The sequence below is a fragment of the Vigna unguiculata genome, chromosome 7 (assembly GCF_004118075.2).
Source record: "Vigna unguiculata cultivar IT97K-499-35 chromosome 7, ASM411807v1, whole genome shotgun sequence".
Classification (NCBI taxonomy): Eukaryota; Viridiplantae; Streptophyta; class Magnoliopsida; order Fabales; family Fabaceae; genus Vigna; species Vigna unguiculata.
In genome coordinates this window covers 6,813,104-6,826,910 of record NC_040285.1, presented here as the reverse complement: position 1 = coordinate 6,826,910, position 13,807 = coordinate 6,813,104, and the positions used below count along the sequence as shown (strand labels likewise).

At 32.8% G+C, this 13,807-nt stretch overlaps 1 protein-coding gene across 2 annotated transcripts; it reads right to left on the bottom strand.

Moving 5' to 3' along the window:
* Nucleotides 1–135: 135 nt before the first annotated feature.
* LOC114191674 (transcription initiation factor TFIID subunit 12) lies at nucleotides 136–8,037 on the bottom strand. 2 transcript variants are annotated; one of them, XM_028081011.1, is made up of 9 exons: nucleotides 7,458–8,037; nucleotides 7,213–7,353; nucleotides 6,022–6,531; nucleotides 2,585–2,659; nucleotides 1,955–2,033; nucleotides 1,806–1,870; nucleotides 1,663–1,698; nucleotides 1,253–1,438; nucleotides 136–504 (listed from the first exon to the last, which is right to left on the bottom strand). In XM_028081011.1, the coding sequence occupies exons 1-8, from the start codon at nucleotides 7,962–7,964 to the stop codon at nucleotides 1,307–1,309; spliced, it is 1,545 nt and encodes a 514-aa protein (XP_027936812.1). In that variant the 5' UTR covers nucleotides 7,965–8,037; the 3' UTR covers nucleotides 136–504; nucleotides 1,253–1,306. The 2 variants fall into 2 exon arrangements, with proteins under 2 accessions (XP_027936812.1, XP_027936811.1); XM_028081010.1 differs by having other exon boundaries at nucleotides 136–487.
* Between the last annotated feature and the right edge of the window lie 5,770 nt (nucleotides 8,038–13,807).

The following is a 13,807-nucleotide window of genomic DNA, read 5'->3' as shown; positions in this document are numbered from 1 at the left end:
ATTTGAAATTGAAATAATATCTAAAATATTATTCAAAAAAATTGTTACAAGAGGATTCTATTAATTGAAATATAATGTATAAAGTGAGATCAAATTATCAGTGTATGTTAGATTGAATATTAGCATTACACTACAAAAAAAGAAAAATACTCCATTTTCAATTACCTTCACATAAATTTTAGTTACAAGTACAATTATATCAATATATATATTTCAGGATACTGTTTGCATCTAAATTAGAAAGTTCATCGGAATAAAAAAATATTCCAGCCGATCCACCAATGGCTCTTACTGTTATCAGTACAAAAGAATTGATGACGCTGAAGCCAATTCTGCTCCCTTTATCTGGTATTCTGCAACGCTTCGAGTTTCAGATGTAAGATGATTCATATGAATCATGACTCCCTTTATCTGGTATCTGTAATGCTTCTGAGTTCGGATCATTGCTCAGGTTACGCTAGGTGCACGTGGAATGCTCAGGAACAGCCTGAAAAGAACCCTGATCTTCCTCACAACAATAATTGACAGGCACAACAGATGGAAAATCATTCTTGTGCAGAGAGAGAATAACGTCGAGAAGACGACGAAGGAAAATAACAACAAGCTTCACCAGGAAAAAATTCAGAAACACGCTAGGTCGAACAGACTCTTAATATTAGGTTCAATCGAACAAGTTTGACTTGAAAAAGGGAGGCTTAGGCAGGTCACATCTAAAACATATGCTAACGATACCACCAATTAGGAGTTAAAACATCATGAGACCACGACAAGAAATTTTAAATGTTTACCAGGATCGAGATTGATTAAACATGTTTTTTGATTTCCTTCTACAAAGACAGTTAATGGAAGTTGTGAAACTCCTATAATCTTCCTCAGGAATCAGGGTCAAAAAAATAAACGGATGACTCCATGCAACAATTAGATGCTAAGTGTGATACTACTCAAAGCATTTCTAGGCATTCAATTCTTGAACAGTGAATGACTATAGATCCATTTTTTGTTCAGAATGCAGAATTGCTAACAGAAATGCCTAGTTAAAAGTTAATCGAAATTGTGAATTTCAATCATCTTCCTCAGGAATCAAGGTCAAAAAATTAAACGCATAACTGCATGCAACAATTTGGTGCTAAGTGTGAAACTACTTTAAAGTTGAATTCAATTTGTGAATTGTGAAATGACGTGTGTGCCATTTTTGTTCACGATGCAAGATTTCAAACAGGAATACCTGTTTGATTAAACGAAGTTCAATTACCTTCACCAAAGTGGTTCCTCCATTACTGTGTAAAGCATAAACAAAGCGTGCTTTCTATGAACTTTTTAGGTTTGGGGAGCCAATGATATTCATAGGTGTCTTTGCCTGATTACCCTTTGCACTACCAGAAGCCTGACCAGCACTCTTAGCATGAGCCGCCTCAGTTGCTGTCATTGATTTCTTTATCTGTCAAACCATGCCGAATGAAATCATAATAATCACCATCATCAAATTAGCAATAGTAACAAAAATAAGTCAAGAAAATAAAGAACATATCGGAATAGTAACGGTATTGAAAGTATCTACCAACACGTCTTCATCCTCGCAGGATTGTGCAATCACAAGGAACAACCAACAGATACAACATAACCACCAAAATATGAAGAGGAATAAAAGAGACCAAAACTTACAGCTGATAGACGCTCCTTGTGAATATCACTTGTAATCTGCAAAATCATCACAAATTACAAGCCGATAATATGAAATTCAAAAGAGTACAAACCAATCAATGAATGAAACATAGAGATGTGACAAAGATTCAGATCCTTCTTACCTGTCTTCTGTAGCTTTTAATCTCATCACCCCCAAATCCAGGAAGTGTCATGTTCCAATTTTTCTCTGTATAAATGTCAATAGCATTATAGCATTAGATGTGAAATCTGCAGACAATAAAATCTGAGAACAGAAGTTTTAGTAACTAACCAAGATGGAGAAGTATGTCCTTCGCCTCCAAAGTTGTTGATTTCCTATGCTTGGCCAGTGAACAACCAGACCTGATTATCTATTTAAAGAATAGATAAACGAATGAACATTACTGAAACAATCTAGAGTTAAAAACTAGGATAAGAAAATTATCTAAAAGAAGACCAAGAGCAATTGAGAACATAATTAATTTCTAAAGAAATTAATCAAATCAATAAAAAGGAATTCATAAAACAACTCCTAGCAAATTACGTTGGGAAAGTATCAATAAATAATGAGTGAAAAACAACGAATTATAATCATTGTTCACAAGCAAGCATCCTTTACGAATATGTCTTTTTCTGTATTGTTATTTATTTTCAAAAATACATCCATAAAAGCCTTGGTTTTATATACAAACAGAACACACAGAAGAAGGAAGGAATTCTCTAACACTAGGTTAATCCGTGTAGTTCTGAAGAATTAAAACATCTGACCGTTGATTTATTTTAACCTAATGGGTAAAAATAATGTACTTTGCTGAAAAGAAAAAAAGTGAGCGCTACCATTAATAAGGATAGAGACAATATAAATGTATAAAGCTGCAAAAGTGAACAATTCCATCACAGACTAAAATGTAAATATACTCACAGACTCCAGAAAATTTTCTGCGATATCCACAAGAATATCTGCAACTTCATGATCCAACTTCTCCAATGGATCCACCTGCCAATAAAGCATAAATGTAAACATAGAGAAAACAACATATTTTTGGAAAAATATGGCCGTTTCAAGCTTGATGTTAAAGTTATGAACTTTGAAATGCCTCCTGGTATATTTCATCTAATGACCAACACCAAATTGTAAATTCATGTTCTAAAAGTGAAAGTGGAACTGCAATTTTGTAGAACAAAGTGCTTATGGAATCATCCATTGAGAAACAGAGGGCAATGGCAACTGTAAGCAGTTGAGTAGTTCTGGGTAAAATTTTACGATAACCATAAGCTAAAACCAAAAGAGAATCACTAAATAGCACACACCTATATTACTGCCATTTTTTCAGCCGAATACCATGAAAATAATTGGTTTTTTCTTTGAAAGCTCTCTTAATCTGAGGAAGTTTAAAAAAAAACTAACTTTCTCAAAATAAGCAAGCTCCAATCACACACAAGGTTAGGCCAGAGACTTCAAAAGAATTGATCTGCATATAAGTTCCTAAATTCAGGCTATATTTGGTTTTTAGTTTGGTGTTCTCCATGCTCAAAAGTACATCAGAACATTAAAACTTTGTGGGAAAACTCAGCATTTCAGAAGCATAAAATGACTCTAAAATAAAAAAAAAAAAAGAGGAGTTTCTTCAGTCAGCAATAGGAAAACTCCCACCAACCAAATCGGAAAAGGGACACTCTGGCATACCAACACAAATCAGACCAGAAATATCCGGTCAGAAAGCTTAGATAGCCGTAACAGAGACCGTAGAAAAGGCAGGAGATGATCCATAGAGCAGAATTCAGACAGAAGCCTTCAACTCTCTACAAACTTCAAACAAGGAGGGAATAAAAGCGTGTATTTGAATGAGAAGGAGAAAGAGATTTGGATTAAAGGGCCACAGCTTCTTTTAATAAGCAAATCCTATCTGCTTTGTACATAAGTGATTACTTTCAAAATCACTAATTTAAAAAACACTTAAATATGGTATAAACAAACTAGCCTAATATCGGTGAGAATTTGTGGGCTTTTGCGAAACATCATATTTTTGAGACAGCATGGATGCTTTATTTATGTTGAGAAAAGGGATCAATATGATAAATAAAGAAGATTTGATACCTCTGATAACAATAATAGGATTTAAAAAAAAAAAAAACATTCTATAATTTAGATATTCTTAATTATATAGGATCAGTTCCTTAATTCTATAATTATAATACTCCTTCTGGAGTGTATAAGTTGTATGTCCCTAGCTTGTTGCAAACATAATAGGGGATCATTCATTGACCCTCTTAGAGACTTGGTGAATATGTCAGTCAACTGTTCATTAGAGTTGACAAATCTAGTTGTGATGTCTCTAAATTCCAGTTTTTCTCTTATGGAATGACAATCCACCTAATATGTTTTGTCATCTCATGAAAGGTAGGATTAGAGGCAATGTTCAATGTTGTTTGATTGTCACATACAAAGTACACTTGGGAACTTCAAATTTGAGCTGACATCACAAGTGACTAATGCTATTGCCCTATATAACTCAACAACAGATACCTAGGAAATATTGTGAACGAGGGGATTTCCTATGCAACTTCCAACATCCATCCATTGTATGTCCAATGTAGTGACAATAATCGCATTTAGGACAATTTTAAGATCTACCTCTAAGAGTGTCAAGAATTATTATTGTTTTCCCATGCAAACAAAGTATGTGTCTCCGTGTTTATTTTGAGGAGCAAAAAGAAGTGTAGATGTTCTGGAAGTCACAATAGGGTTTACTACTGATCCTAAAATCATATCACGGGTAGCAACATATTCTTGTAGCAAGCCATACAAGCCCAAGGTCATAAAGAACGTACTGCAGTTCTCAAGTTCCTTCTTCACATCTACAAATGGTGGAAAAATTAAAATCATGTCAAGAAACATGAAGCCGCGCAAGATAAGCAGGAATAAGACCCTAAAAACGTCATGGAGCGAAAAGTGTTAAGTGATCTTGGCACACATTGTATAGACACTGTGTCATTAGTATAACGGGAATGAGCCTCACTCCAAATCGATGCACACATCTTATGGGGACAGAAAATAGGTTTGAATGAGATGTGAATAGTGGATTTAATAATAGCGCAAAGTTGCATCAATTTTATCCATTGTTCTTTTCATTTTCTGTACAAACGGGTTCAGTTGTGGTTGTGAGATGGGATTTCAGCCCAACCCACTTATCCGTAACCAGATTTTGAAAGCCCAAGTGGAATAGTTAAACTCGTCTATCTTCTCAATACTATCAATATGGTTGGAAAATATGAGAGAATATGTTCTAGAGGTTGATGTGGAGTTGGAAGACATTGTTATGTTCTAGAAAGATGAGAAAACAAATAACCTAATGAGAGGGAAAAGTAGATCAAACCACCAAACAAACTTTGATGGACTCGACACCATAGTGGTAGGAGTGCACAAGAGGCAACCTGAGCAGAGGTTGGTCAAAGAAAAAAGGGGTCGCTAGAAACTCCACCAAAAAACTCACTAGAGGTGACGTAGTTAACACAAACCTGGGAGAAAGGTTTGCAAAAATATATATCCTCCAAAGACAACATGTCTACCAGGCCAACATGATTTTGAAAAAGACTCTAGATACCATGTTAAACTCTAAGAAAAAGAGAAACATTAAGCGGAAATTATGTGTTTCTGAGACAGTGTGAGTTCTTTATTTAAATTGAGAAAAAGGAATCAATAAAATGAATAGAAGAGATTCGACATCCTCTAATAACAAACATATGATACAGGAATAAATAAAAATGTTTCTAATAATACATACATAATCTAGATATTCTTGATTATATAGGATCAATTATTTATTTCTATCAGTATAATAGCTACTAAGAATAATATACAACCTGCAAATCTAAACTACAAGCTAAAGAGTTTGTTACCTTGCATAGCTCCATTTAGACATTAAAAACATTATTATTACCTGGATTCCAATTACTAATACAACTTCTATAACATACCACAAAATATAAAAGCTAGCCCAAGTTATCTTAAGAGCTTTAATTTAAGTATTTGTAAGCCACCATCCAATTCCTTAAACATCTAATATGGGACCTGGGGAATTATAAAATTTCTTAAATTCTGAGAATCCATGAAATTCTTTCGAATTAAATCAGACAACATAGAATAGGAGTTTATCAAAATGATTAATGCAAATCCACTACATATTAATAAATTTCTCTTTCATAAGGAAATTAATACAAGCAGACACCTTCAGCATTCCTACATGGATTAACAAATCCAGAGAGTTCCACTCCTAATTTATTGAACAATAGGTGGTAGAAATTAGAATATAATCCCAGAAAATCTTCTACGGAACACAAGAAAGTAGCATACTTCACCTGATTGACCAGCTCATGGATACTTCTTTTGCTGAGAATACTATTACAGGGTTCCTCGGTATCTGCATTTGTCAATCTACTTTGACTCACTGGCTGAACTGCACTGGTTTGTGCCACCACAAGAGATGAAGGTTTCTGATTTCCTGGCCCCTGTAGTCTTGTAACCTGTTGCTGGTGAGGTACGTGATGAGGAGCCCTGGATGGCTGAACCTGTTGCCCAAAATGCTCTTGTGATTGATTAGACAAAGGTGGTTGTTGTTGTTGTTGTTGCTGTTGCTGCTGTGAAGATGTAGGTGTGGATTGCTGCTGTGGAGGAATATGTGACCTCTGCTGCATTGATGGTGGGTTCAATTGCTGCCTATAAGCAGTGGATGGCAAAGGAGGCTTCCCTAGTGGCCCAGATGACAACCATGGCTGATTAAGTGACTGTACACTTTGTGATGCACCTTGAGATGGAGTAGCCGGTGATCCCACAGATGAAGGTCTCATAATTCCATGACCTTGGAAGTTCTGAAAAAAATGCAATGAATTACAGAACTACCAACCCTTTTCCCCTCAAATTATGAATATTGCAAGAAAAGCACGAGCATTACAGCATGACATGAAAGTGAGCATACCTCTAAGATACACATAACAATAGAAATGAAGATATGCTCAATATATTTACAATCTTACACACTAACATGTCATATTCCTTCACCACCCTTAAACTAGGGAGAACACCCTTCCTCCACGCAGAACCAAAAACCTGATGGCTTGAAAGTCTGAAGTGCATTCAAGGATCCCACATAAGAGTTGATATAAAATTCAGTCGGTATCCCGATGAATTTTGATAATACAATCTCATATGGAAGGCAAAACTATAACATTCGACACCAATTCAAAGAAAGCACCTAACTATATCACTATTTTAAACACATCCAACCCCAGCTTAAGTCAATCCGCCCAAATGTTCTAAGAAACAGCTCATGACTGCGATTTCAGCCGCAACTTCAAGGTTTAACAGTTTTAATGACCATAACTTGAACCCCATTTTGGTCATATCAGCCACATTTCTTCCGGCAATATCAAGAAATGCCACAAAAATACAAACGCAATTTAAATCCTTGAACGGCACAAACCCTCTGACTAGGCCAGGCATAAAAAAAAATGCAGAAATGAAAGGGCATAGTCAAAAACATTCACACTAACTTGTGAACCACCAGGTTGAGTATTCGGGGCAGAGGAAGGAGGTCTTAGAGACGATTGCACGGGCCTCTGTTGATGAGCAGCGATTCCACTAGGCCTCATTTGAGACCCTAACATCCCCATTCCTTGCACGGGCGTTCTTACCTAAACGTAGTCACATTCATATACAAGAAATTGCACTAATCAAAAAGCATGAAAATGTGTAGTCGCATTCATATCCAAAATAACGTAAAGATGAAGAATATTACTTGAGAGGTGCTTGAATTGGGGGTAGATTCAGCGACATTGACTCCAGTTCGGCCCAGCCCACCAAAGTGTTGACCGAAGGACGATGAAAACGGAGGAGAGGGGCTCTGGTGGTGCGCTGGCACGCCGATTGCCATACCACCCCTCGGCGCAGCGGCACCGCCAGGAGCGGAGGGAGGCGAAGGAGCGGAAGAGAAGTGCGGGTACTGAGGCTGCGACGTCGGCAAAGTGCGGTTGAAGGACTGCGTGGGGCGAGGTTGGGCAGGCGTGGGAATGGGAGGTTTGGGGTTCGGGGCTTGAATTGGGTTTGGGTTTGGGTTTGGGTTTGGGTTTGGGCTTGGGCTTGGGCTAGGGTTAGGGTTTGGTGAAGAGTGCGTTGGGGCTGAGACTGGAGGAGTTGATGATGTGGAAGATGGAAGTAGAGGAGGGGATGGCTTTGGTGGTTGAGATTGTGAGGGTTCAACGGTACTCCGGGCGGTGGTGCCGGTTGCCGGAGCTTGAGAATCCATCGAAAATTGAGAATGCAATTGAAAATTTGAAAGAGGATCAGTGCCTGAGCGTAAGAGAGAATATAGAAAACATGTATATGCATGTAGTTTAAATTATGCATATGTATATATCTGTTTTTAATTTTTTTTAATTATGTTTTTGTATTATGATTAACAGTGGAAACATATGTATATCTGTATTCATTTTTTTCTTATGATTAAAAATATTAAAATTATCATATAATCTTTCACTAGAGATGATTAACTGAGTTTAAAAAATATTTATAAAATTTAAAAAATAAAATAATAAAATAAAATATATTAATAAAGAATAAAACTAATAAAGAATTATATATAACAAAACAAAATGATTATAAAATTGAATTAAAAAATATTTATAAAACTTAAAAAAATAAAATATATTTAAAAAAAGTTGAAACATATAAATATTTTTCACTATTAATTGTATTATAATTAATAAATAATATATGGCATAACCCTTATTAGCATTTTTTATCAGAAATAACTAATATGATGACCAATACACATTGAGTTTTTTACAAAAATAGTCTTATGTTATTAAACATAACTCAATACAATAATAGGTAAAATTTGTGACGTAAAAATATAACTTAGCCTTACAATCCATAGAATCATACTTATTGCTCAATTTATCAACCATACCAACTCTTGTATCATTCATAATATAATTGCGATTGAGTACAAATGTTCAATTATATCAATCAAACCAATTCAAATAAACCAATAACTCAAATCACAGCGCACTATCATATTCAATAATAAGATTTCTTTATTAATTTCGCATAATCCATTCAAGATAAATCATCTTTACTATCAAGTTCAACAATGGTTATGAAGTAATAGGTTGTTGGTCTCCATCTTTCTCGATGTTCTCAACCCACTAAACATATTAAATTATTGAGTTAAATATGTTGTTAGGCCCTCAACTTCCACTGAGTTTTGGAATTAGTCTATCTTCGAAACTTTATACAAATTTAGTCATTCATCTTTAGAAATGTGTGGATTTAGTCCTTCTTACCAAATTTTGTTAACTTTATTTAACACTTTAAACGCATTTTATGATAATATTTTCATTAACATTGAAGCTACAATGTGTCAAACGGTATAAATAATTCAAATATTATCATGAAATGCGTTTGAAACGTCAGATAAACTTAACAAAATTTGGTTAAAATGATTAAATTCACACATTTTTAAAGATAAAGGACTAAATTGGTCAAAAGTTTTGAAGAGGGACTAATTCTAAATTTCACTGAAACTTGAGGGACCAAAAACATATTTAACCCTAAATTATAAAAGAAAATGTCATGCAAAGAGAGAGAACTAAGCCTTGCATTCCAAAAACCCTAAATTTCACATTTGCTGCAGCATGTTCGACTTCTTTGCAATGCCCACAACACCGACGTGTAGATCACTAAAAGCACCATGTTCTACGGGACATCCTTCACCGACCACTAGCACTCCAAATTGCTTTTCTACGAGTTGTTTTTGGTTCCATTGTGGTTCACCAAAGACAACGGCACGATGCCAGAGAAGCAAAAACACGAATCAAAGAGAGGAAGGAGAGATAACCTCGGTGAGGGAAGATAGATAGTTGCCGACTACAATGATTGATAGTCACTGCAACCACTATGAAAGGCATGACGACATCTCTGATCACTTTGAGTAGTAGAGGATGTGCGAAGGAACCAACACCTTTCAAGATAGTGAGTTTAACAACAACTTTGGATACATAGGGAAGGCTCTGAAATGCTTTCTCAAAAGTGGATTTCACAACGGCGGCGTCTAAGGACCAAACAAAATCCAACAGACGTGGCCTCCAGTTGCCGCTCGTGAGCTTTTGTTGCATTAGATTTGAGAGTTATGAAGTGGTGAGAAAGTGGTTAGGGTTTCGTTGGTGAATGAAGTTAAAAGAAATCAAACTAGGTTTTAATGAAAAAATCACATCATGAATTTTGATTATTGCTTTTAGGATTGTATTATAACACTTGTTGATAATTCAATCTTAATCTTTAATTATGATTCTTGTTTGTTTGCTAAATTATGATAATCTTGTTGTGTAAGGTAAAAAGCAAATTTTCACATGTTTACGCTTAGAACTTGTGTAGAGTAATAGAGCACTTAGATTCTGTATGCTTGGAACAAGAGAGGTATTAATAGGTTCTTATTTTTATATGTTTGGAACAAGTGAGAAACTAGATGAATTAATTTGTGCCTGTTTAATTATTTCAAACTTGCATACCAATTTGTTTAATTAAAAGGTAGAAACATAAACTATTACTTTAGTCATAAATGCTTGAAATGAGTAAAGTTTAACAAGAACCTTAGTCATATACGCTTGGAAAGAATAAGAGTCTTAACAAGTTAATTTAATTAATTTGATGTCTCTATTCATAAACTAAAAGAATGATAATCATTTGATACCAAATGAAGAATTTAACTACGAAAGAGTTAAAGGAACAACCCATCTTTTTATTATTTTTTATTGTTTTTATATCTTTATTTCTTGTATTATTTCAAAACCCCTTTTTTCTATATGTAACTTTAACCCCTTTTTACAGACTTTCATTGTTCTAAGTGAAGTTTTTACACTAAATTCTGCAGGAGACAACTGGGATTAGCTTAACTCTTTCTATTTTTATTCACTTTCTATGCAACAATGCAATTGAAAAGTGACATTTATTTGATACTCCAACGACATCTACTCAAATATAGGCACCTTGTTACCATGTTAGATGGTTTATTGGATGAATTGTATGGTGCTTGTATATTCTGAAAAATTAACTTAAGAAGTGGGTACCATCAAATTAGGATTAGGGAGTGGATGAATGAAAATTGCCTTTAAAACAAAATATGGGTTGTATGAGTGGCTTGCGATGCCATCTGGGCTAACTAATGCCCCAAGAACTTTATGAAATTAATGAATCATATTTTGAGAGAATTCATAGACAAATTTATTGTGGTATATTTCAATGACATCTTGATATATAATACTAGTCTAGAATTGCATATGGGACATTTGTGTGCTATTTTCACTATGCTTGGAAAGGAAAAGTTGCACGCTAATCTTAAGAAATTCACATTGTGCACTAAATAATTTGCATTCTAGTAGATTATAAAAAAGTGAAGGTTATCCAAGAATGACTTATCCCTCAAAATTTAAGTGAGATTAGGAGCTTTCATGGTCTTGTTAGTATCTTTAATAGATTTGTAAAGAATTTTAGCACTTTGATAGCTTCCTTAAATAAGATTGTTAAAAAGAATGTTGGGTTTACATAGGAAGAAAAACAAGAAAAAACCTTTATTGTCCTTAAGCATGAGTTTACTAATGTCCTTATTCTTGCATTACCAAAATTTGCAATTTTTTTTTAAATTGAATGTGATGCATCTAATGTGGCCATATGGTCTTTTTGATGAAAGAAGGTAATCCAATTGCTTGTTTTAATGAAAAATTAAATGGGATCACCCTCAATTATCCAACTCATGATAAAGAACTATATGCCTTAGTGAGAGCATTACAAAATTGGAAACATTATCTTTTACCTAAATAATTTTGTATTTATAATGATAGTGAGTTTTTAAAGTACTTAAAAGGCCATGAAAAATTAAATGAAAAAGACATAAATTGGGTTGAGATTTTAGAACAAATTTTGTGTTAGAAATATTTTAATATAATTTAAAAAAATAAATAATTAAAATAAAAAACTTACTGTTACTGAAGTTTTTATAGACCTTTAATTTATGGGTTAATGGTTTTTATGACTAACGGCTATATTCTTATTACTATTTACTCCTTTGTCTCCTTTTGCTACCTATAAATACCACCTAGGTGTATGGGGAAGAAAACAGCAACAACAACAACAACAAAGACAACAAATACTAGAGTCTTTCTTAAAAGTATTATTCTTTTTTTCTCTATATTATCTTTAAGACAGTGGTGTTCATAAGGTTCGGAGATCCTTCGGTACAGTGGCGGATGTTTGTGATGGCAGGGAAGGGTCATGGCCCCCTAAAATTTTGATTTTTTTTATATTTTAGGTATTTTTAAATTTTTTTATATTATAGATATTAGATAATATATTATAAATTAATATGATTAAATTAAATATTTTATTTCTTTTATAAATATAATAATTAATGTTAACAAATAATAAAATATAAAATCAAACATAATAAAAATAAAGAATAAAAAGATTTATCAATATATTTTTATTATTATTTTTCATTATGGTTTGAGCTTCTTATAAATCGTTTTCATTTTTTATTCTCACATGTTTCCTTTTGTTTTTGAAGAGAAAAATATCTATTCTTTTGCTTTTATTTCACTTTGTTCTCTTTCATTCACGAGGGGGAAAAGAATGATGTAATTCTTTCATCTTACTTGATCGTGAAATATTAGTTTAAAAAATTATTTAATAAGTCTCTTTTATATTAATTTTTATCTTATGAACAAAGAAGTAAAAGTATCTTACTGTGTGTTTTTTTATAACCGGATTTTAATTGTGGTTCCATTATATGACTTGAGCTTCTCACAAATTGTTTTCATCTTTCATTCTCACCTATTTTCTTTTGTTTCTGAAGAGAAAAAGATCAACAATTTTTGCTCTCATATGTAAGTTGTTGTCTTTCATTCTCGAAAAAATAAAGGAGAAGGTAATTCTCTATTGTATCACATGATAGTGAAATATTAGTTTAATAATTTATTTAATGAGCTTGTATATTAATTTTTTATTTTATGAACATAGAAAAAAAAATATTGTACTGTGTGTTTCTTATAATTGGATCTTAAGTGTGGTTTGATTATCATCGAATTTTCTTTTGGTATTTACGTCTGTCAGTTTTTTATTAGATTATGAAAAATTATGTTTTAGTCTTTTTTTTTAAATAGATATACAAATTCAACTCTTTCATACATTCATTTGTAGTCTTATTTCTTTTTTAGTTATCGTTATACTAAATTATGTATTCATTTTTATTATATTAATGACAATAATTAAATGTATAAATTTTGGACATATTATTTTGGCTCCCCCAACAATGTTGGTCAAGATCCGTCACTGCTTCGCTACACTCGATCGATCTGACGGGTTATTTGGGAGAGAAACGCATATGATTTGAAACACATATGATTGTGTATTTGTTTAGCCCTGTGCAGTAGGGGCGTTTTCTCTCTAAGGATAGCGCTATGCGTGCCTCAACCCATGATATTTCTACTCCTTTCCTTGTTTATTTTTTATTTATTATTGTTATTATTATTGATCTCTGATTAATATTCATTATTTTGTATATATTATTATTAGTATTATTATTGATTTAATAATTATTATTATATTATTTCATATTTATATTATTATTAATATTATCTGAGTAATCATTTTCTAACATTCTTAGAGATATTTTTTTTTTGTTATTTCTATTTTTGATTACTCATCTGCATTCATTTCTAAAATTAAAAACAATATAGAGTTGAAGATTGAAAACACATTTTGTGAACTAATGTGTTTCTTATGGTTATAATTAAATCAGTTTCAACTAAGCCTAAAAATTGATATGTATAATAGTTTCTATTTCTATTGGTAACAATAAATGAAATTATGGATAAATGATATTCCTGCTCATTGAATAATTTTTTGTGATGTCTATAACTAATGTTTTTGTTGTTATATTAATTTATACTTTAATATTGTCTATTATTACCATTGATAAATATGTTCTATATCATGTATATATTTTAATTGTTTTGTATGAAAACAATTATAAAATAATTTGTCGTACTAAAACTATTATTGTGTTATGGAAAACACTTGAACTAAACTTTGCAT

Coding starts and splice junctions, on each gene's coding strand:
- LOC114191674 (XM_028081011.1), bottom strand. CDS start 7,964: ATGGATTCTCAAGCTCCGGCAACCGGCACCACCGCCCGGAGTACCGTT. Junction 6,532..7,212: donor CTCAACCTGGTGGTTCACAA/GTTAGTGTGAAT, acceptor CATTTTTTTCAG/AACTTCCAAGGTCATGGAAT. Junction 2,660..6,021: donor TCCATGAGCTGGTCAATCAG/GTGAAGTATGCT, acceptor CTTTATTGGCAG/GTGGATCCATTGGAGAAGTT.